Source organism: Oncorhynchus mykiss, chromosome 10, assembly GCF_013265735.2.
Source record: "Oncorhynchus mykiss isolate Arlee chromosome 10, USDA_OmykA_1.1, whole genome shotgun sequence".
Classification (NCBI taxonomy): Eukaryota; Metazoa; Chordata; class Actinopteri; order Salmoniformes; family Salmonidae; genus Oncorhynchus; species Oncorhynchus mykiss.
Genome location: NC_048574.1, coordinates 4,617,184 through 4,640,251, shown reverse-complemented (window position 1 = coordinate 4,640,251; position 23,068 = coordinate 4,617,184). Strand labels below are relative to the sequence as shown.

The 23,068-nt window shown below is 46.0% G+C and overlaps 1 protein-coding gene across 2 annotated transcripts in view; it reads right to left on the bottom strand.

The window, feature by feature from the left end:
* Positions 1-23,068, bottom strand: part of LOC110534815 (phosphatidylinositol transfer protein alpha isoform) — a 149,776-nt gene that overhangs the window by 96,753 nt on the left and 29,955 nt on the right. For both annotated transcript variants that reach the window (XM_036989524.1, XM_036989525.1), the window contains exons 6-9: positions 22,153-22,227; positions 21,927-22,010; positions 4,478-4,555; positions 4,189-4,299 (exon numbers count right to left, since the gene is read on the bottom strand). In XM_036989524.1, coding sequence (XP_036845419.1) covers positions 4,189-4,299; positions 4,478-4,555; positions 21,927-22,010; positions 22,153-22,227 — 348 coding nt within the window. The remainder of the gene's footprint in view (positions 1-4,188; positions 4,300-4,477; positions 4,556-21,926; positions 22,011-22,152; positions 22,228-23,068) is intronic.

Genomic DNA, 23,068 nt, shown 5'->3' with positions numbered 1-23,068 from the left:
GACATGTACAGCTACTCTACTCTACTATCATAGACATGAACAGCTAATCTACTCTACTACCATAGACATGTACAGCTACTTTACTATACTACCATAGACATGTACAGCTACTCTACTCTACTACCATAGACATGTACAGCAACTCTACTACCATAGACATGTACAGCTACTCTACTCTACTACCATAGACATGTACAGCTACTTTACTATACTACCATAGACATGTACAGCTACTTTACTATACTACCATAGACATGTACAGCTACTCTACTCTACTACCATAGACATGTACAGCTACTCTACTACCATAGACATGTACAGCTACTCTACTCTACTACCATAGACATGTACAGCTACTTTACTATACTACCATAGACATGTACAGCTACTCTACTCTACTACCATAGACATGTACAGCTACTCTACTCTACTACCATAGACATGTACAGCTACTCTACTACCATAGACATGAACAGCTACTCTACTACCATAGACATGTACAGCTACTCTACTACCATAGACATGTACAGCTACTCTACTAGCATAGAAATGTACAGCTACTCTACTCTACTACCATAGACATGTACAGCTACTCTACTACCATAGACATGTACAGCTACTCTACTAGCATAGACATGTACAGCTACTCAACTCTACTACCATAGACATGTACAGCTACTCTACTCTACTACCATAGACATGTACAGCTACTCTACTACCATAGACATGTACAGCTACTCTACTACCATAGACATGTACAGCTACTCAACTCTACTACCATAAACATGTACAGCTACTCTACTCTACTAGCATAGACATGTACAGCTACTCTACTCTACTACCATAGACATGTACAGCTACTCTACTAGCATAGACATGTACAGCTACTCTACTACCATAGACATGTACAGCTACTCTACTACCATAGACATGTACAGCTACTCTACTACCATAGACATGTACAGCTACTCTACTACCATAGACATGTACAGCTACTCTACTACCATAGACATGTACAGCTACTCTACTACCATAAACATGTACAGCTACTCTACTAGCATAGACATGTACAGCTACTCTACTACCATAGACATGTACAGCTACTCTACTCTACTAGCATAGACATGTACAGCTACTCTACTCTACTACCATAGACATGTACAGCTACTCTACTACCATAGACATGTACAGCTACTCTACTAGCATAGACATGTACAGCTACTCTACTACCATAGACATGTACAGCTACTCTACTACCATAGACATGTACAGCTACTCTACTCTACTACCATAGACATGTACAGCTACTCTACTCTACTACCATAGACATGTACAGCTACTCTACTACCATAGACATGTACAGCTACTCTACTAGCATAGACATGTACAGCTACTCTACTACCATAGACATGAACAGCTACTCTACTACCATAGACATGTACAGCTACTCTACTACCATAGACATGTACAGCTACTCTACTCTACTACCATAGACATGTACAGCTACTCTACTACCATAGACATGTACAGCTACTCTACTAGCATAGACATGTACAGCTACTCTACTACCATAGACATGTACAGCTACTCTACTACCATAGACATGTACAGCTACTCTACTAGCATAGACATGTACAGCTACTCTACTACCATAGACATGAACAGCTACTCTACTACCATAGACATGTACAGCTACTCTACTACCATAGACATGTACAGCTACTCTACTCTACTACCATAGACATGTACAGCTACTCTACTACCATAGACATGTACAGCTACTCTACTCTACTACCATAGACATGTACAGCTACTCTACTCTACTACCATAGACATGTACAGCTACTCTACTACCATAGACATGAACAGCTACTCTACTCTACTACCATAGACATGAACAGCTACTCTACTACCATAGACATGTACAGCTACTATACTCTACTACCATAGACATGAACAGCTACTCTACTACCATAGACATGTACAGCTACTCTACTACCATAGACATGTACAGCTACTCTACTCTACTACCATAGACATGTACAGCTACTCTACTCTACTACCATAGACATGTACAGCTACTCTACTCTACTACCATAGACATGTACAGCTACTCTACTCTACTACCATAGACATGTACAGCTAGTCTACTCTACTACCATAAACATGTACAGCTACTCTACTCTACTACCATAGACATGAACAGCTACTCTACTACCATAGACATGTACAGCTACTCTACTACCATAGACATGTACAGCTACTCTACTACCATAGACATGTACAGCTACTCTACTACCATAGACATGTACAGCTACTCTACTCTACTACCATAGACATGTACAGCTACTCTACTACCATAGACATGAACAGCTACTCTACTCTACTACCATAGACATGTACAGCTACTCTACTACCATAGACATGTACAGCTACTCTACTACCATAGACATGAACAGCTACTCTACTCTACTACCATAGACATGAACAGCTACTCTACTACCATAGACATGAACAGCTACTCTACTACCATAGACATGTACAGCTACTCTACTACCATAAACATGTACAGCTACTCTACTCTACTAGCATAGACATGTAGAGCTACTCTACTCTACTACCATAGACATGTACAGCTACTCTACTACCATAGACATGTACAGCTACTCTACTAGCATAGACATGTACAGCTACTCTACTACCATAGACATGTACAGCTACTCTACTACCATAGACATGTACAGCTACTCTACTCTACTACCATAGATAGACATGTACAGCTACTCTACTCTACTACCATAGACATGTACAGCTACTCTACTACCATAGACATGTACAGCTACTCTACTAGCATAGACATGTACAGCTACTCTACTACCATAGACATGTACAGCTACTCTACTCTACTACCATAGACATGAACAGCTACTCTACTCTACTACCATAAACATGTACAGCTACTCTACTAGCATAGACATGTACAGCTACTCTACTACCATAGACATGTACAGCTACTCTACTCTACTACCATAAACATGTACAGCTACTCTACTACCATAGACATGAACAGCTACTCTACTACCATAGACATGTACAGCTACTCTACTCTACTACCATAGACATGTACAGCTACTCTACTCTACTACCATAAACATGTACAGCTACTCTACTACCATAGACATGAACAGCTACTCTACTACCATAGACATGTACAGCTACTCTACTCTACTACCATAGACATGTACAGCTACTCTACTACCATAGACATGTACAGCTACTCTACTCTACTACCATAGACATGTACAGCTACTCTACTCTACTACCATAGACATGTACAGCTACTCTACTAGCATAGACATGTACAGCTACTCTACTACCATAGACATGAACAGCTACTCTACTCTACTACCATAGACATGTACAGCTACTTTACTATACTACCATAGACATGTACAGCTACTCTACTCTACTACCATAGACATGTACAGCTACTCTACTACCATAGACATGTACAGCTACTCTACTCTACTACCATAGACATGTACAGCTACTTTACTATACTACCATAGACATGTACAGCTACTCTACTCTACTACCATAGACATGTACAACTACTCTACTCTACTACCATAGACATGTACAGCTACTCTACTCTACTACCATAGACATGTACAGCTACTCTACTCTACTACCATAGACATGTACAGCTACTCTACTACCATAGACATGTACAGCTACTCTACTACCATAGACATGTACAGCTACTCTACTACCATAGACATGTACAGCTACTCTACTCTACTACCATAGACATGTACAGCTACTCTACTCTACTACCATAGACATGTACAGCTACTCTACTACCATAGACATGTACAGCTACTATACTCTACTTTTCCAGTCACAACCTTTAGACTCCTCAGGCCTCCTCTCCTCCTCCTCCTCCTCACTCCTCATCATCCTCCTCCTCACCCCTCCTCCTCCTCCCTCCTCCTCCTCACCCCTCATCTCCTCCCTCCTTGTCCTCCTTCTCCCTCCTCCTCCTCCCTCCTCCTCACCCCTCCTCTCCTCCTTCTCCCTCCTCCTCACCCCTCATCTCCTCCCTCTCACCCCTCCTCGCCTCCTTCTCCCTCCTCCTCCTCTCCTCCCTCCTCCTCACACCATCATCCCAGTCATCATCCTCTGTACCTTCTGGATGAAGTTCTCCACTTTGTTCTGCAGGCCCCACCACTTGAACTTGACTGTCACCAGTTTGTAGGCACACATGTGTGGGCAGTCTGTCTTCTTAGGGAGCTCCTTCTGCACACACACACACACACACGCGCACACACACACACACACAGAGACACACACACAGAGAGACACACAAACACACACAGAGAGACACACAAACACACACAGAGAGAAACACATCAATATACCTCATTCTGCAAACACAAATATTATTATACACACACACTCTCCCTGCCCACTGTACCTTCCAATCTGGTCCCAGAGGGCCTCGGCCAGTCTTCCCTGACTTAAATTTAGTGGGGTCATCCTCTGGCTTATAGTCCTGGAGACAGAGACAGAGAGAGAGAGAGACAGAGGTAGAGGTGGAGGAAGATACATTCTTGAGGCACTGTATGTAAACACATTACTCACAAAGCCAGTGGCAGGTGATTTAGTAAAGATTGTGGAACTCCTGATTCTACCTGGATTATGTTGGACAGGCTTCCATTATATAACACCCTCTGTGTTCTGTTAGACAAGTAACTCTTTATCCACAATATAGCAGGGGGTATAAAGCCATAACACACATTTTTCCAGCAGCAGACTATGCAGATCGATAATGTCAAAAGCCGCACTGAAATCTAACAGCCCTCCCAATCTTTTTATGTGTAAGTGCTGTGCTTGTTGAATGTCCTTCCCCATAAGCGTGCTAAAAGTCTGTTGTTAATGTATTTACTGCCATAACAAACGGGTTGAATGCTTACTAACTCAAGACCTTTCAGGTTGTCATTTTTTATGAATTAGTAAACATTTCTAAAAACATAATTCCACTTTGACATTATGGGATATTGTGTGTAGGCCAGTGGCAAAAATCTCTTCCACACTCACTTTACGGAACTCAAAATTACAATGTTTGTCTTTCATAGTTTGGTTAGATATACTTGGATGTGTGGGTTCAGAATTTGTTGTTGGCATGTCATGCCTAAGTTTGCTAATCATTCCAATGCAAAAATCGTTATATTTGTTGTCAATATCAGTGGGTTTTGTGATGAATGAGCCATCTGATTCAATGAAAGATGGTGCTGAGTTTGCTGTTTTGCACAAAATGTCATTTAGCTTTTTACTATCATTCCATATATATTTAGTTTGTTTCATAGTTTCATCTTGTTTTTGTTCACTTTAAATCACATGATTTCTACATTTATAGTATGTTTTATAATCAGATGTGCAGCCAGATTTATTTACCTTTTGCTTCTGTCACGCCCTGACCTTAGAGCTTGTTACGTCTCTATTTTGGTTTGGTGTGATTTGGGTGGGCATTCTATGTTATTTTTTCTATGTTTTTGTATTTCTTTGTTTTGGCCGGGTATGGTTCTCAATCAGGGACAGCTGTCTATCGTTGTCTCTGATTGGGAACCATACTTAGGTAGCTTTTTCCCACATGGTTTTTGTGGGTAGTTAATTTCTGTTTAGTGTTTTGCACCTTACAGGACTGTTTCGGTTATTCTCGTTGTTATTTTTGTTTAGTGTTCAGTGTCAATAAAAAGCATGAACACCTACCACGCTGCGCTTTGGTCCGATGATTCCTCTTCCTCTTCTTCAGACAACGTATACCGTTACAGCCTCATCCCTCTCAACTAGGGATGAAACGGTTACCGGTTTCACGATAAAACCCAGTAAAATTCCCGACGGTTATTATGACTGTTTCAAATGTTAATTACCATTAAAACCGTGTTTGAAAAACTCCCGGTAAATACTGTCCAGCATCAAGTTATCAACAGTCTGACGCAGGCGCAACGTGGCTTTTGTTTTGTGTGAAAACACGGCTGAAGGCAGTGGCAGCACTGAGGAAATTTTTCAGCATTCTAAGTGTCATGTTGTGTCTTGTCTCTGTCCTTTCCCTTCACCCTGTCTCCCTCTGCTGGTCGTTGTTAGGTTACCTTTTCTCCCCCGCTTTCTCCCAGCTGTTCCTTGTCTCCTCTAACTACCCATTCACCCCGTTTCCCACCTGTTCCCTTTTTCCCTCTGATTAGGTCCCTATATCTCTCTCTGTTTCTGTTCCTGTCCTTGTCGGATTCTTGTTTGTGTTTCATGCCTGAGCCAGACTATCGTCATGTTTGCTGTAACCTTGTCCTGTCCTGTCGGAATCTGCCGGTCTATCTGAGCCTACCTATGTTTGGTTATTAAAGAAGCTCTGTTTAAGTTAGTTCGCTTTTGGGTCCTCATTCACTCACCATAACAGAAGAATCCGACCAAGAATGGACCCAGCGACTTCGGATCCTCTCCACTCAGCCGTCGGGATCCAGGGAGCGATGCTAGGCAGACACGAGCAGGAAGTGTCTGCTGCTCGACATGCCGTTGAGACCCTGGCCACCCAAGTCTCCAACCTCACAGAACAGGTTCACCATCTCCGCCTCGATCCACCGGCCACTTCCAGGGCTTTCGAATCTCCGGAGCCCAGAATCAATAACCCGCCGTGTTACTCTGGGGAGCCCACTGAATGCCGCTCGTTCCTCACCCAGTGTGATATTGTGTTTTCTCTCCAGCCCAACACTTACTCCAGGAGCACTGCTCGTGTCGCCTACGTCATATCTCTCCTTATTGGACGGGCTCGTGAATGGGGCACGGCAATCTGGGAGGCAAGGGCTGAGTGTACTAACCAGTATCAGGACTTTAAGGAGGAGATGATACGGGTTTTTGATCGATCTGTTTTTGGGGAGGAGGCTTCCAGGGCCCTGTCTTCCCTATGTCAAGGCAATCGATCCATAACAGACTACTCTATTCAGTTTCGCACTCTTGCTGTCTCCAGTGGCTGGAACGAGCCGGCCTTGCTCGCTCGTCTTCTGGAGGGTCTCCGCGCAGAGGTAAAGGATGAGATTCTCTCCCGGGAGGTTCCTTCCAGCGTGGATTCCTTGATTGAACTCGCTATTCGCATTGAGCGACGGGTTGATCTTCGTCACCGAGCTCGTGGAAAGGAGCTCGCGCTCTCCGTCGCCCCCCTCTCCGCATCACTACCATCTTCCTCTGCCGGCTCGGGTGCTGAGCCCATGCAGCTGGGAGGTATCCGCATCTCGACTAAGGAGAGGGAACGGAGAATCACCAACCGCCTCTGTCTCTATTGCGGTTCCGCTGGTCATTTTGTCACTTCATGTCCAGTAAAAGGCCAGAGCTCGTCAGTAAGCGGAGGGCTACTGGTGAGCGCTACTACTCCTGTCTCTCCTTCAAGATCCTGCACTACCTTGTCGGTCCATCTACGCTGGACCGGTTCGTCTGCTTCCTGCAGTGCCTTAATAGACTCTGGGGCGGAGGGCTGTTTTATGGACGAGACCTGGGCTCGGGAACATGACATTCCTCTCAGACAGTTAAAGGAGCCCACGGCCTTGTTCGCCCTGGATGGTAGTCCTCTCCCCAGGATTCAGCGTGAGACGCTACCTTTAACCCTCACTGTTTCTGGTAATCATAGTGAAACCATTTCTTTTTTAATTTTTCGTTCACCTTTTACACCTGTTGTTTTGGGCCATCCCTGGCTAGTTTGTCATAATCCTTCCATTAATTGGTCTAGTAATTCTATCCTCTCCTGGAACGTCTCTTGTCATGTGAAATGTTTAATGTCTGCTATCCCTCCTGTTTCCTCTGTCTCTTCTTCACAGGAGGAGCCTGGTGATTTGACAGGGGTGCCGGAGGAATATCACGATCTGCGCACGGTGTTCAGTCGGTCCAGGGCCACCTCTCTTCCTCCACACCGGTCGTATGATTGTAGTATTGATCTCCTTCCGGGAACCACCCCCCCCCGGGGTAGACTATACTCTCTGTCGGCTCCCGAACGTAAGGCTCTCGAAGATTATTTGTCTGTAGCTCTTGACGCCGGTACCATAGTCCCCTCCTCCTCTCCCGCCGGAGCGGGGTTTTTTTTTGTCAAGAAGAAGGACGGGTCTCTGCGCCCCTGCATAGATTATCGAGGGCTGAATGACATAACAGTGAAGAATCGTTATCCGCTTCCTCTTATGTCTTCAGCCTTCGAGATCCTGCAGGGAGCCAGGTTTTTCACTAAGTTGGACCTTCGTAACGCTTACCATCTCGTGCGCATCAGGGAGGGGGACGAGTGGAAGACGGCGTTTAACACTCCGTTAGGGCACTTTGAATACCGGGTTCTTCCTTTCGGCCTCGCTAACGCTCCAGCTGTCTTTCAGGCATTAGTCAATGATGTCCTGAGAGACATGCTGAACATCTTTGTTTTCGTCTACCTTGACGATATCCTGATTTTTTCACCGTCACTCCAGATTCATGTTCAGCACGTTCGACGTGTCCTCCAGCGCCTTTTAGAGAATTGTCTTTTTGTGAAGGCTGAGAAGTGCACTTTTCATGCCTCCTCCGTCACATTTCTCGGTTCTGTTATTTCCGCTGAAGGCATTAAGATGGATCCTGCTAAGGTCCAAGCTGTCATTGATTGGCCCGTCCCTAAGTCACGCGTCGAGCTGCAGCGCTTTCTCGGCTTCGCGAACTTCTATCGTCGTTTCATCCGTAATTTCGGTCAGGTGGCAGCTCCTCTCACAGCCCTTACTTCTGTCAAGACGTGCTTTAAGTGGTCCGTTTCCGCCCAGGGAGCTTTTGATCTCCTCAAGAATCGTTTTACATCCGCTCCTATCCTTGTTACACCTGACGTCTCTAGACAGTTCGTTGTCGAGGTTGACGCGTCAGAGGTGGGCGTGGGAGCCATTCTTTCTCAGCGCTCCCTCTCTGACGACAAGGTCCACCCATGCGCGTATTTTTCTCATCGCCTGTCGCCGTCGGAACGTAACTATGATGTGGGTAACCGCGAACTGCTCGCCATCCGGTTAGCCCTAGGCGAATGGCGACAGTGGTTGGAGGGGGCGACCGTTCCTTTTGTCGTTTGGACTGACCATAGGAACCTTGAGTACATCCGTTCTGCCAAACGACTTAATGCGCGTCAGGCGCGTTGGGCGCTGTTTTTCGCTCGTTTCGAGTTCGTGATTTCTTATCGTCCGGGCTCTAAGAACACCAAGCCTGATGCTTTGTCTCGTCTCTTCAGTTCTTCAGTAGCCTCCACTGACCCCGAGGGGATTCTCCCTGAGGGGCGTGTTGTCGGGTTGACTGTCTGGGGAATTGAGAGGCAGGTAAAACAAGCGCTCACTCACACTCCGTCGCCGCGCGCTTGTCCTAGGAACCTTCTTTTCGTTCCCGTTCCTACTCGTCTGGCCGTTCTTCAGTGGGCTCACTCTGCCAAGTTAGCCGGCCACCCTGGCGTTCGGGGTACGCTTGCTTCCATTCGCCAGCGTTTTTGGTGGCCCACCCGGGAGCATGACACGCGTCGTTTCGTGGCTGCTTGTTCGGTCTGCGCGCAGACTAAGTCCGGTAATTCTCCTCCTGCCGGCCGTCTCAGGCCGCTTCCTATTCCCTCTCGACCGTGGTCTCACATCGCCTTAGATTTTGTCACCGGACTGCCTTCGTCAGCGGGGAAGACTGTTATTCTTACGGTTGTCGATAGGTTCTCTAAGGCGGCTCATTTCATTCCCCTTGCTAAGCTTCCTTCTGCTAAAGAGACGGCACAAATCATCATCGAGAACGTTTTCAGAATTCATGGCCTTCCGTCAGACGTCGTTTCGGACAGAGGTCCGCAATTCACGTCTCAATTTTGGAGGGAGTTTTGCCGTTTGATTGGGGCTTCCGTCAGTCTCTCTTCCGGCTTTCACCCCCAGTCTAACGGTCAAGCAGAACGGGCCAATCAGACTATTGGTCGCATCTTACGCAGTCTTTCTTTTCGCAACCCTGCGTCTTGGTCAGAACAGCTCCCCTGGGCAGAATACGCCCACAACTCGCTTCCTTCGTCTGCGACCGGGCTATCTCCTTTTCAGAGTAGCCTCGGGTACCAGCCTCCGCTGTTCTCATCTCAGTTCGCCGAGTCCAGCGTCCCCTCCGCTCAGGCTTTTGTCCAACGTTGCGAGCGCACCTGGAAGAGGGTCAGGACTGCACTTTGCCGTTATAGGGCGCAGACTGTGAGGGCTGCTAATAAGCGTAGAACTAAGAGTCCTAGATATTGTCGCGGTCAGAGAGTTTGGCTCTCCACTCAGAACCTTCCCCTTAAGACGGCTTCTCGCAAGTTGACCCCGCGGTTCATTGGTCCGTTCCGTATTTCTCGGGTCATTAATCCTGTCGCAGTTCGACTTCTTCTTCCGCGATACCTTCGTCGCGTCCACCCGGTCTTCCATGTCTCCTGTATTAAGCCCGTTCTTCGCGCCCCCGCTCGTCTTCCCCCCCCCCCCCCCATCCTTGTCGAGGGCGCACCCATCTACAGGGTCCGCAGGATTTTGGACATGCGTCCTCGGGGCCGTGGTCACCAGTACCTTGTCGATTGGGAGGGGTACGGTCCTGAGGAGAGGAGTTGGGTTCCCTCTCGGGACGTGCTGGACCGTGCGCTGATCGAGGATTTCCTCCGTTGCCGCCAGGTTTCCTCCTCGAGTGCGCCAGGAGGCGCTCGGTGAGTGGGGGGGTACTGTCATGTTGTGTCTTGTCTCTGTCCTTTCCCTTCACCCTGTCTCCCTCTGCTGGTCGTTGTTAGGTTACCTTTTCTCCCCCGCTTTCTCCCAGCTGTTCCTTGTCTCCTCTAACTACCCATTCACCCCGTTTCCCACCTGTTCCCTTTTTCCCTCTGATTAGGTCCCTATATCTCTCTCTGTTTCTGTTCCTGTCCTTGTCGGATTCTTGTTTGTGTTTCATGCCTGAGCCAGACTATCGTCATGTTTGCTGTAACCTTGTCCTGTCCTGTCGGAATCTGCCGGTCTATCTGAGCCTACCTATGTTTGGTTATTAAAGAAGCTCTGTTTAAGTTAGTTCGCTTTTGGGTCCTCATTCACTCACCATAACACTAAGAGGACCAAATCTGAAGTGTGGTTGTATTTTGGGTTTTACAAGAGTGCTGAGAGAAACTTAAATCGAAGATGGTCTCCCTGTCTGCAGAACATAAATAAATAAAACATCTAAATAAAATCACTGCGAAAGGGGGCAACACTTCACATCTCTTCAGTCATCTTCGTGACCACCACCCACTACTTTACAGCGAATGCAAGCTAAGTTAACTTTTAGCTCAATGCATGATGTGGGGACTTCGGAATGGGGGAAAATGTTTGTCTGTCTAACTTACTAATACCTTGTCAATCATATAAACTGAAGCTTTCAGTGTTACCTACTCCTGTAAAAACACTATGCGTTGTTCTGCTGCTGTATGGGTCATGTGTCTGCAGACTCTATTCACACATTACACACGATAACACGTTATGGAGTTTAGTCACACAACCAACATATTTTGTTCATTTAAAACCAGCCAGTCGTCGACTTGGTTGTAAAAGTGTTCCAACAGGAGAAACACTACAGACTCCCCTACCAGACTCCCCTACCAGACTCCTCTACCAGACTCCTCTACCAGACTCCTATATTTGTCAATTGTTGGGCTCATTGCAATTACTATCACTCATTTGTATTTATGTAAATTGTGCATGGGGTCATTGCATATTCTCAAATGCAACACAGAAGAGTGTGTGTGTGTGTGTGTGTGTGTGTGTGTGTGTAAATAACAATAAAAGTGTAAATAACAATAATAATACATGTTCTATTCCTTTGTTTACAGTGTGTGTGTGTGTGTGTGTGTGTGTGTGTGTGTGTGTAAATAACAATAATAATACATGTTCTATTCCTTTGTTTACAGAGTGGGTGTGCAGCAGGCAAACCCAGTGACACAGACACTCCAGCATTTAAAAAGGCAGGCTGCTTATGCACCCACATCAAAACATGATCAAGACCTGACTGCAGCCCTTTCATATTACATTGCAAAGGACATGATGCCATGTCATATTGTTGAGAGGCTTGGCTTTCTGAGTCTGATGAAGGTTGCAAAGGACATGATGCCATGTCATATTGTTGAGAGGCTTGGCTTTCTGAGTCTGATGAAGGTTGCAAAGGACATGATGCCATGTCATATTGTTGAGAGGCTTGGCTTTCTGAGTCTGATGAAGGTTGCAAAGGACATGATGCCATGTCATATTGTTGAGAGGCCTGGCTTTCTGAGTCTGATGAAGGTTGCAAAGGACATGATGCCATGTCATATTGTTGAGAGGCTTGGCTTTCTGAGTCTGATGAAGGTTGCAAAGGACATGATGCCATGTCATATTGTTGAGAGGCTTGGCTTTCTGAGGCTGATGAAGGTTGCAAAGGACATGATGCCATGTCATATTGTTGAGAGGCTTGGCTTTCTGAGGCTGATGAAGGTTGCAAAGGACATGATGCCATGTCATATTGTTGAGAGGCCTGGCTTTCTGAGTCTGATGAAGGTTGCAAAGTGACATCACAAACATTATTTTCCAAAACTGAAATCCCCTGTACAACCAGGTTAAAGTTGATGCTGGAAAAGGTTTGGCTCAAGGCACATGGTTTTGCTGCAACTACTGACCTCTGGACCAGCGAAAGCAGGGGGCGGTTCAACCATACATCAGCTTCACTATCCATTACCTCACCCCAGACTGGCAACAGGAATCAAACTGCCTGGAAACACAGGTCTTCACTATCCATTACCTCACCCCAGACTGGAACAGGAATCAAACTGCCTGGAAACACAGTTCTTCACTATCCATTACCTCACCCCAGACTGGAACAGGAATCAAACTGCCTGAAAACACAGTTCTTCACTATCCATTACCTCACCCCAGACTGGAACAGGAATCAAACAGCCTGGAAACACAGTCCTTCACTATCCATTACCTCACCCCAGACTGGCTACTGGAATCAAACTGCCTGAAAACACAGTTCTTCACTATCCATTACCTCACCCCAGACTGGAACAGGAATCAAACAGCCTGGAAACACAGTCCTTCACTATCCATTACCTCACCCCAGACTGGCTACTGGAATCAAACTGCCTGAAAACACAGTTCTTCACTATCCATTACCTCACCCCAGACTGGAACAGGAATCAAACTGCCTGGAAACACAGTTCTTCACTATCCATTACCTCACCCCAGACTGGCTACTGGAATCAAACTGCCTGGAAACACAGTCCTTCACTATCCATTACCTCACCCCAGACTGGCTACTGGAATCAAACTGCCTGGAAACACAGTTCTTCCCAGAAGATCACTCAGCTCTGTAATGAGAGAAGACCTTAACAACGGATTCACAGAGAAGGCAAAGAGAGTCATGCACATGGCTTGTTTCATTGACCCCTTGCTTCAAAAGGAGCTCTTTAGATGAGCCTGAGGCTGCAAAAGTTGACACTGACTGCTGTGTCCAGGAGGCCTTGAAGCTGACAGCTGTGTCCAGGAGGCCTTGAAGCTGACAGCTGTGTCCAGGAGGCCTTGAATCTGGCAGCTGTGTCCAGGAGGCCTTGAAGCTGGCAGCTGTGTCCAGGAGGCCTTGAAGCTGGCAGCTGTGTCCAGGAGGCCTTGAAGCTGACAGCTGTGTCCAGGAGGCCTTGAAGCTGACAGCTGTGTCCAGGAGGCCTTGAAGCTGACAGCTGTGTCCAGGAGGCCTTGAATCTGGCAGCTGTGTCCAGGAGGCCTTGAAGCTGGCAGCTGTGTCCAGGAGGCCTTGAAGCTGGCAGCTGTGTCCAGGAGGCCTTGAAGCTGACAGCTGTGTCCAGGAGGCCTTGAAGCTGACAGCTGTGTCCAGGAGGCCTTGAAGCTGACAGCTGTGTCCAGGAGGCCTTGAATCTGGCAGCTGTGTCCAGGAGGCCTTGAAGCTGGCAGCTGTGTCCAGGAGGCCTTGAAGCTGGCAGCTGTGTCCAGGAGGCCTTGAAGCTGACAGCTGTGTCCAGGAGGCCTTGAAGCTGACAGCTGTGTCCAGGAGGCCTTGAAGCTAGCAGAAGTGTCCAGGAGGCCTTGAAGCTGACAGCTGTGTCCAGGAGGCCTTGAAGCTGACAGCTGTGTCCAGGAGGCCTTGAAGCTGACAGCTGTGTCCAGGAGGCCTTGAAGCTGACAGCTGCACAAGTCAGGGAAGAACCACAAAGCACCAGCAGCACCAACACCCCCACAGCGGCATCGGAGGGGAAAGGCCTGGCTGGGTTGCTGAGGTAAACAGGGTCAGATTCCGACCACCCCAGAAGACAGAGTTAAAGAAGAGATCAAGGTCTACCTGTCTCTGCCTCCCATTCCAGCAGAAGGTGTGGTGGAGTGGCCCTGCATCAGAGATGCCTCACCTGGCCAGGGTTGCTAGGCAGATTTTGTGCATCCCAGCAACCAGAGTGCCATCAGAGAGAGTGTTCAGTGCCCCTCGCAGATCACTACTTAAACTGGACAAAGTAAATATGCTGACATTTTTACATTTCAATCTCAAGTGAACAAAGATGCATACATACAGGATGTTAGACCAGCAGCACCTTGTTTCTATATGAAGGAGAGAACATACAGGATGTTAGACCAGCAGCACCTTGTTTCTATATGAAGGAGAGAACATACAGGATGTTAGACCGGCAGCACCTTGTTTCTATATGAAGGAGAGAACGGACATACAGGATGTTAGACCAGCAGCACCTTGTTTTTATATAAAGGAGAGAACAGACATACAGGATGTTAGACCAGCAGCACCTTGTTTCTATATGAAGGAGAGAACGGACATACAGGATGTTAGACCAGCAGCACCTTGTTTCTATATGAAGGAGAGAACGGACATACAGGATGTTAGACCAGCAGCACCTTGTTTCTATATGAAGGAGAGAACATACAGGATGTTAGACCGGCAGCACCTTGTTCCTTTGTGAAGGAGAGAACATACAGGATGTTAGACCAGCAGCACCTTGTTTCTATATGAAGGAGAGAACGGACATACAGGATGTTAGACCAGCAGCACCTTGTTTCTATATGAAGGAGAGAACGGACATACAGGATGTTAGACCAGCAGCACCTTGTTCCTATATGAAGGAGAGAACGGACATACAGGATGTTAGACCGGCAGCACCTTGTTTCTATATGAAGGAGAGAACATACAGGATGTTAGACCAGCAGCACCTTGTTTCTATATGAAGGAGAGAACAGACATACAGGATGTTAGACCAGCAGCACCTTGTTTCTATATGAAGGAGAGAACATACAGGATGTTAGACCAGCAGCACCTTGTTTCTATATGAAGGAGAGAACATACAGGATGTTAGACCAGCAGCACCTTGTTTCTATATGAAGGAGAGAACATACAGGATGTTAGACCAGCAGCACCTTGTTTCTATATGAAGGAGAGAACGGACATACAGGATGTTAGACCAGCAGCACCTTGTTTCTATATGAAGGAGAGAACGGACATACAGGATGATAGACCAGCAGCACCTTGTTTCTATATGAAGGAGAGAACATACAGGATGTTAGACCAGCAGCACCTTGTTTCTATATGAAGGAGAGAACGGACATACAGGATGATAGACCAGCAGCACCTTGTTTCTATATGAAGGAGAGAACATACAGGATGTTAGACCAGCAGCACCTTGTTTCTATATGAAGGAGAGAACGGACATACAGGATGATAGACCAGCAGCACCTTGTTTCTATATGAAGGAGAGAACGGACATACAGGATGTTAGACCAGCAGCACCTTGTTTCTATATGAAGGAGAGAACATACAGGATGTTAGACCAGCAGCACCTTGTTTCTATATGAAGGAGAGAACAGACAGACAGGATGTTAGACCAGCAGCACCTTGTTTCTATATGAAGGAGAGAACGGACATACAGGATGTTAGACCAGCAGCACCTTGTTTCTATATGAAGGAGAGAACATACAGGATGTTAGACCAGCAGCACCTTGTTTCTATATGAAGGAGAGAACGGACATACAGGATGTTAGACCAGATACTGATAATACTGATACTGATAATACTGATAACCGTGATAATTTTGGTCACAATAATCGTGATATGATTACCATTTCATCTCTACTATAAACCATATCACCACAGACCAGCAGCGTCTGGTTGCTCCTCATTACACACCACAGACCAGCAGCGTCTGGTTGCTCCTCATTACACACCACAGACCAGCAGAGTCTGATTGCTCCTCACTACACACCACAGACCAACAAATATTATTTACATCTTCAACATATGAATCACTACAAAACGTATTATTATTATTGATTTCATGAACCTTGTTTCTGAAGCTACATATTTTAACCTGGGCTATTTGTAACACTTTTCTGACATACTTGATTGTTTTTCTTGCTTTACTGGGAAGCTTGGCGGAGGTAGACATGCTCATGTTATTAACCCCACAGTGAACTTCCAACTAGGACACACCACCTCAGTGTTAACAGTGGTCTTCCTACTAGGACACAACACCTCAGTGTTAACAGTGGTCTTCCTACTAGGACACACCACCTCAGTGTTAACAGTGGTCTTCCTACTGGGACACACCACCTCAGTGTTAACAGTGGTCTTCCTACTGGGACACACCACCTCAGTGGTCTTCCTACTAGGACACACCACCTCAGTGTTAACAGTGGTCTTCCTACTAGGACACACCACCTCAGTGTTAACAGTGGTCTTCCTACTGGGACACACCACCTCAGTGGTCTTCCTACTAGGACACACCACCTCAGTGTTAACAGTGGTCTTCCTACTGGGACACACCACCTCAGTGTTAACAGTGGTCTTCCTACTGGGACACACCACCTCAGTGGTCTTCCTACTAGGACACACCACCTCAGTGTTAACAGTGGTCTTCCTACTAGGACACACCACCTCAGTGTTAACAGTGGTCTTCCTACTAGGACACACCTCCTCAGTGTTAACAGTGGTCTTCCTACTAGGATACACCACCTCAGTGTTAACAGTGGACTTCCTACTAGGGCAGTTAGCCTCAGTGCTAACAGTAGTCTTCCTACTAGGGCACAGCGCCTCAGTGCTAACAGTATACATCTGGTTCATAGACACATGATTACTGATCAACAGAGGTATTCGGGGCAGTTAGAGGGACATAAATTAGGTTACTTACATTGTGTCTACCAACACCCCTGGTGTAATGTGCATTTGATGAAGCATTATGACAACTCAGCAAGAAGTTCAAGTGTAAAGTGTTTTGTTGTTGAGTGGACAGCTCGATGAGCCATGTGATAAGGTTGGGTATATACTGTAGCTATCCTCTATATATGAGACATGTGATAATGTGTTTGGGTATATACTGTAGCTATCCTCTATATATGAGCCATGTGATAATGTGTTTGGGTAAATACTGTAGCTATCCTCTATATATGAGCCATGTGATAATGTGTTTGGGTATATACTGTAGCTATCCTCTATATATGAGCCATGTGATAATGTGTTTGGGTAAATACTGTAGCTATCCTCTATATATGAGCCATGTGATAATGTGTTTGGGTATATACTGTAGCTATCCTCTATATATGAGCCATGTGATAATGTGTTTGGGTAAATACTGTAGCTATCCTCTATATATGAGCCATGTGATAATGTGTTTGGGTAAATACTGTAGCTATCCTCTATATATGAGCCATGTGATAATGTGTTTGGGTATATACTGTAGCTATCCTCTATATATGAGCCATGTGATAATGTGTTTGGGTATATACTGTAGCTATCCTCTATATGAGACATGTTACAATTCCTGTCAAATGGGTGGGACTGGAAGGCTGGTTTACCCCATTGATGTGATGCATAGGGTATTGGGGGAGGCACCGTAGTCTAGTGGTTAGAGTGTAGGGGCGGCAGGTAGTCTAGTGGTTAGAGTGTAGAGGACCAGTAACCAGCAGGTACTCTAGTGGTTAGAGTGTAGAGGACCAGTAACCAGCAGGTAGCCTAGTGGTTAGAGTGTAGAGGCGGCAGCGTTGGGTCAGTAACCAGCAGGTAGCATAGTGGTCGGAGCGTTGGGCCAGTAGCCAGCAGGTAGCCTAGTGGTCAGAGCGTTGGGCTAGTAGCCAGCAGGTAGCCTAGTGGTTAGAGCGTTGGGCTAGAAGCCAGCAGGTAGCATAGTGGTTAGAGCGTTGGGTTAGAAGCCAGCAGGTAGCCTAGTGGTTAGAGCGTTGGGCCAGTAACCAGCAGGTAGTCTAGTGGTTAGAGCGCTGAGCCAGTAACCAGCAGGTAGCCTAGTGGTTAGAGTGTTGGGCCAGTAACCAGCAGGTAGCCTAGTGGTTAGAGCGTTAGACTAGTAACCGAAAGGTTGCTAGATTGAATCCCTGAGCTGACAAGGTAAAAATCTGTTGTTCTGCCCCTGAACAAGGCAGTTAACCCACTGTTTCTAGGCTGTCATTGAAAATAAGAATGTATTCTTAACTGAATTGCCTAGTAAAATAAAATAAAAATGAAATGTACCTCTCAGGGCAGCGACCAGGGTTTGCTTCCCTGCCCTGCTGTTTGCTACAATATACAGTGGGCCACCAATTGTGCAAGTTCTCCCAGTTAAAAAGATGAGAGGCCTGTAATTTTCATCATAGGTACACTTCAACTATGACAGACAAAATTTGAAAAAAAAGTCCAGAAAATCACATTGTAGGATTTTTTATGAATTTATTTGCAAATTATGGTGGAAAATAAGTATTTGGTCACCTACAAACAAGCAAGATTTCTGGCTCTCACAGACCTGTAACTTCTTCTTTAAGAGGCTCCTCTGTCCTCCACTCGTTACCTGTATTAATGGCACCTGTTTGAACTTGTTATCAGTATAAAAGACACCTGTCCACAACCTCAAACAGTCACACTCCAAACTCCACTATGGCCAAGACCAAAGAGCTGTCAAAGGACACCGGAAACAAAATTGTAGACCTGCACCAGGCTGGGAAGATTGAATCTGCACTGCAATAGGTAAGCAGCTTGGTTAGAAGAAATCAACTGTGGGAGCAATTATTAGGAAATGGAAGACATACAAGACCACTGATAATCTCCCTCGATCTGGGGATCCATGCAAGATCTCACCCCGTGGGGTCAAAATTATCACAAGAACGGTGAGCAAAAATCCCAGAACCACACGGGGGGACCTAGTGAATGACCTGCAGAGAGCTGGGACCAAAGTAACAAAGCCTACCATCAGTAACACACTACGCCGCCAGGGACTCAAATCCTGCAGTGCCAGACGTGTCCCCCTGCTTAAGCCAGTACATGTCCAGGCCTGTCTGAAGTTTGCTAGAGAGCATTTGGATGATCCAGAAGAAGATTGGGAGAATGTCATATGGTCAGATGAAACCAAAATACAACTTTTTGGTAAAAACTCAACTCGTCGTGTTTGGAGGACAAAGAATGCTGAGTTGCATCCAAAGAACGCCATACCTACTGGGAAGCATGGGGTGGACATCTGTCATTGCCAACAAAGGGTATATAACAAAGTATTGAGAAACTTTTGTTATTGACCAAATACTTATTTTCCACCATAATTTGCAAATAAATTCATTTAAAATCCTACAATGTGATTTTCGGGATTTTGTTTCTCATTTTGTCTGTCATAGTTGAAGTGTACCTATGATGAAAATTACAGGCCTCTCTCATCTTTTTAAGTGGGAGAACTTGCACAATTGGTGGCTGACTAAATAGTTTTTTGCCCCACTGTATACTTAATATATATTTGTCAATGTAGTATACAATCAATCATTTCAACTTCAGTGCTTATCATGTACTGAACCAAGGAACGAACAATACCAAGCTAAATCCATATAGCACCTGTGGGAGAAATTAGGTACATATATGGATAAATATACTGTCCTATATAAAAGAGGGATGCATTTGCCATTCTGGTAAGGTACATTGTCTATTGTATAGGACAGGAAGCCAGAGTGGGGCCATGGGAGAGGGCAACACCTAGGGCAGCTGGACATACAAAGGTCAGAGGTTATCTAAGGAGGGGGTCAGCCAAAGGACCAATTGATGGATTACAGACATCAATCACATCACAGGAGACAAGTCTGTTTGATCTTAGACAACCATATGAAGAGAAGGCGACCAGAACAGCTAGGCACCCTAAAGCTAAAGGAGATGAAAGACACCAAAAGGGACACATGGAGTTAATTACAGGGTATGAACACAGGCCACAGGAAAGGGGAATGTATAGTATTTTTAGTATAGCTGAGCATGCTAAAAACAGAAGAGACACATAGTCTGCTGACCCTAGATAACACACAAACAGGAGAACGCATTAAGCTGAGTGAAGGGTCAAAGCAAGGGTCTTGTCACCATTAGGATCTAATGGAAAGCAGATGGGGGCGTTATTGGGCTGAACAAGCAGGAAGCACGGATTGGGATGTAACTTAATTTGCATATGGGAGGGACTTATATGGTAGGTGTATAACTCAGAGCGAGGGCTCTGAAAAAGTGTGTGTGTTCCGCGGACCGCTCCGGCTTATGATACTGTTGTATTAAAAGTCTATATTGATTTTCACAAAGTTCTTGGTTGTGTCATATTTGAACCGATTTGCCACTACACACCAAGTGTCAGAATGTTTTCTTAACAAAGTGTTTACCTTGGTATCCAGCTGGCTGTGGTGTGTGTCTGACTGTTTACCTTGGTATCCAGCTGGCTGTGGTGTGTGTCTGACTGTTTACCTTGGTATTCAGCTGGCTGTGGTGTGTGTCTGACTGTTTACCTTGGTATCCATCTGGCTGTGGTGTGTGTCTGACTGTTTACCTTGGTATCCATCTGGCTGTGGTGTGTGTCTGACTGTTTACCTTGGTATTCAGCTGGCTGTGGTGTGTGTCTGACTGTTTACCTTGGTATCCATCTGGCTGTGGTGTGTGTCTGACTGTTTACCTTGGTATTCAGCTGGCTGTGGTGTGTGTCTGACTGTTTACCTTGGTATCCATCTGGCTGTGGTGTGTGTGTGACTGTGTGTGTGACTGTTTACCTTGGTATCCAGCTGGCTGTGGTGTGTGTGTGTGACTGTTTACCTTGGTATCCAGCTGGCTGTGGTGTGTGTGTGACTGTTTACCTTGGTATCCAGCTGACTGTGGTGTGTGTGTGACTGTGTGTGTGACTGTTTACCCTGGTATCCAGCTGACTGTGGTGTGTGTGTGACTGTGTGTGTGACTGTTTACCTTGGTATCCAGCTGGCTGTGGTGTGTGTCTGACTGTTTACCCTGGTATCCAGCTGGCTGTGGTGTGTGTGTGACTGTTTACCTTGGTATCCAGCTGACTGTGGTGTGTGTGTGACTGTTTACCCTGGTATCCAGCTGGCTGTGGTGTGTGTGTGTGTGACTGTTTACCCTGGTATCCAGCTGGCTGTGGTGTGTGTGTGTGTGACTGTTTACCCTGGTATCCAGCTGACTGTGGTGTGTGTGTGACTGTTTACCCTGGTATCCAGCTGGCTGTGGTGTGTGTCTGACTGTTTACCTTGGTATCCACCTGTGTGTGTGTGTGTGTGTGTGTGTGTGTGTGTGTGTGTGTGTGTGTGTGTGTGTGTGTGACTGTTTACCTTGCTATCCAGCTGACTGTGGTGTGTGTCTGACTGTTTACCTTGGTATCCACCTGACTGTGGTGTGTGTGTGTGTGTGTGTGACTGTTTACCCTGGTATCCAGCTGGCTGTGGTGTGTGTGTGTGTGACTGTTTACCTTGGTATCCACCTGGCTGTGGTGTGTGTGTGTGTGTGTGTGACTGTTTACTGTTTACCCTGGTATCCAGCTGGCTGTGGTGTGTGTGTGTGTGACTGTTTACCTTGGTATCCACCTGACTGTGGTGTGTGTGACTGTTTACCTTGGTATCCACCTGACTGTGGTGTGTGTGACTGTTTACCTTGCTATCCACCTGACTGCGGTCTGCGATGTCGATGTGAACAACATCCACCTTCTTCCAGGTGTCTGCATCCAGACCATGGACCTGTACAGGTATGAACATAGTACAGTTATACACACACACACACACACACACACACACACACACAAAGGTTACAGTATAAGCAGGCAAGAACCACACACACGCAGCTACAGAACCACATGCAGCAACACACACACACACTCACGTTTTCCTGCTGTCCTAGATCAGGTTTGTGCCACGTCTCAATCTTGATCAGGAAGTTATCTTTCATGAACTCATTCTACAGGAGAGAGAGAGCAGTAACCATCCTGGATGAGGTTAGCATGTTATATCATACTCCCAAGACATGCTAACCTCTCACCATTACAATAATAGGGGAGATTAGCATGTTATATCATACCCCTAAGACATGCTAACATCTCACCATTACAATAACAGGGGAGGTTTGCATTTTGGGGGGGGGGTATGATATTCGTGTGTTTAACTTTCTCACTCATCATTATTCACGATTCCTTCAGGACTATCCATAATCATAGTAGCATCCACATTAACATAGTGTTTAGAAAAATATGATATTCTAATTTACAATAATATTGACTCCAAAACGGCCCAATACATTATTTACCATTAATTTATATTGGGCACAAAATAATCTGAAACACAACCAAAACAAACAGCAGATGCTGTAAATGAGCTCAAGTGCTTCCTGTTTCCAAGATGTTTCTACAACCTGATTGGAGTCCACCTGTGGTAAATTAAACTGATTGACATGATTTAGAAAGGTACACACCTGTCTATATAAGGTCCCACAGCTGACAGTGCATGTCAGAGAAAACACCAAGCCATGAAGTCGAGGGAATTGTCCGTAGAGCTACGAGACAGGTTTGTGTCGGCACAGATCTGGAGAAGGGACCCAAAAAATGACTGCTGCATTGAAGGTTCCCAAGAACACAGTGGCCTCCATCATTCTTAAATGGAAGAAGTTTGGAACCACCAAGACTCTTCCTTGAACTGGCCGACCGGCCCAATTGAGCAATCGGGGGAGAAGAACCTTGATCAGGGAGGTGACCAAGGACCCAATGGTCACTTTGACAGATCTCCAGAGTTCATATGTGGAGATG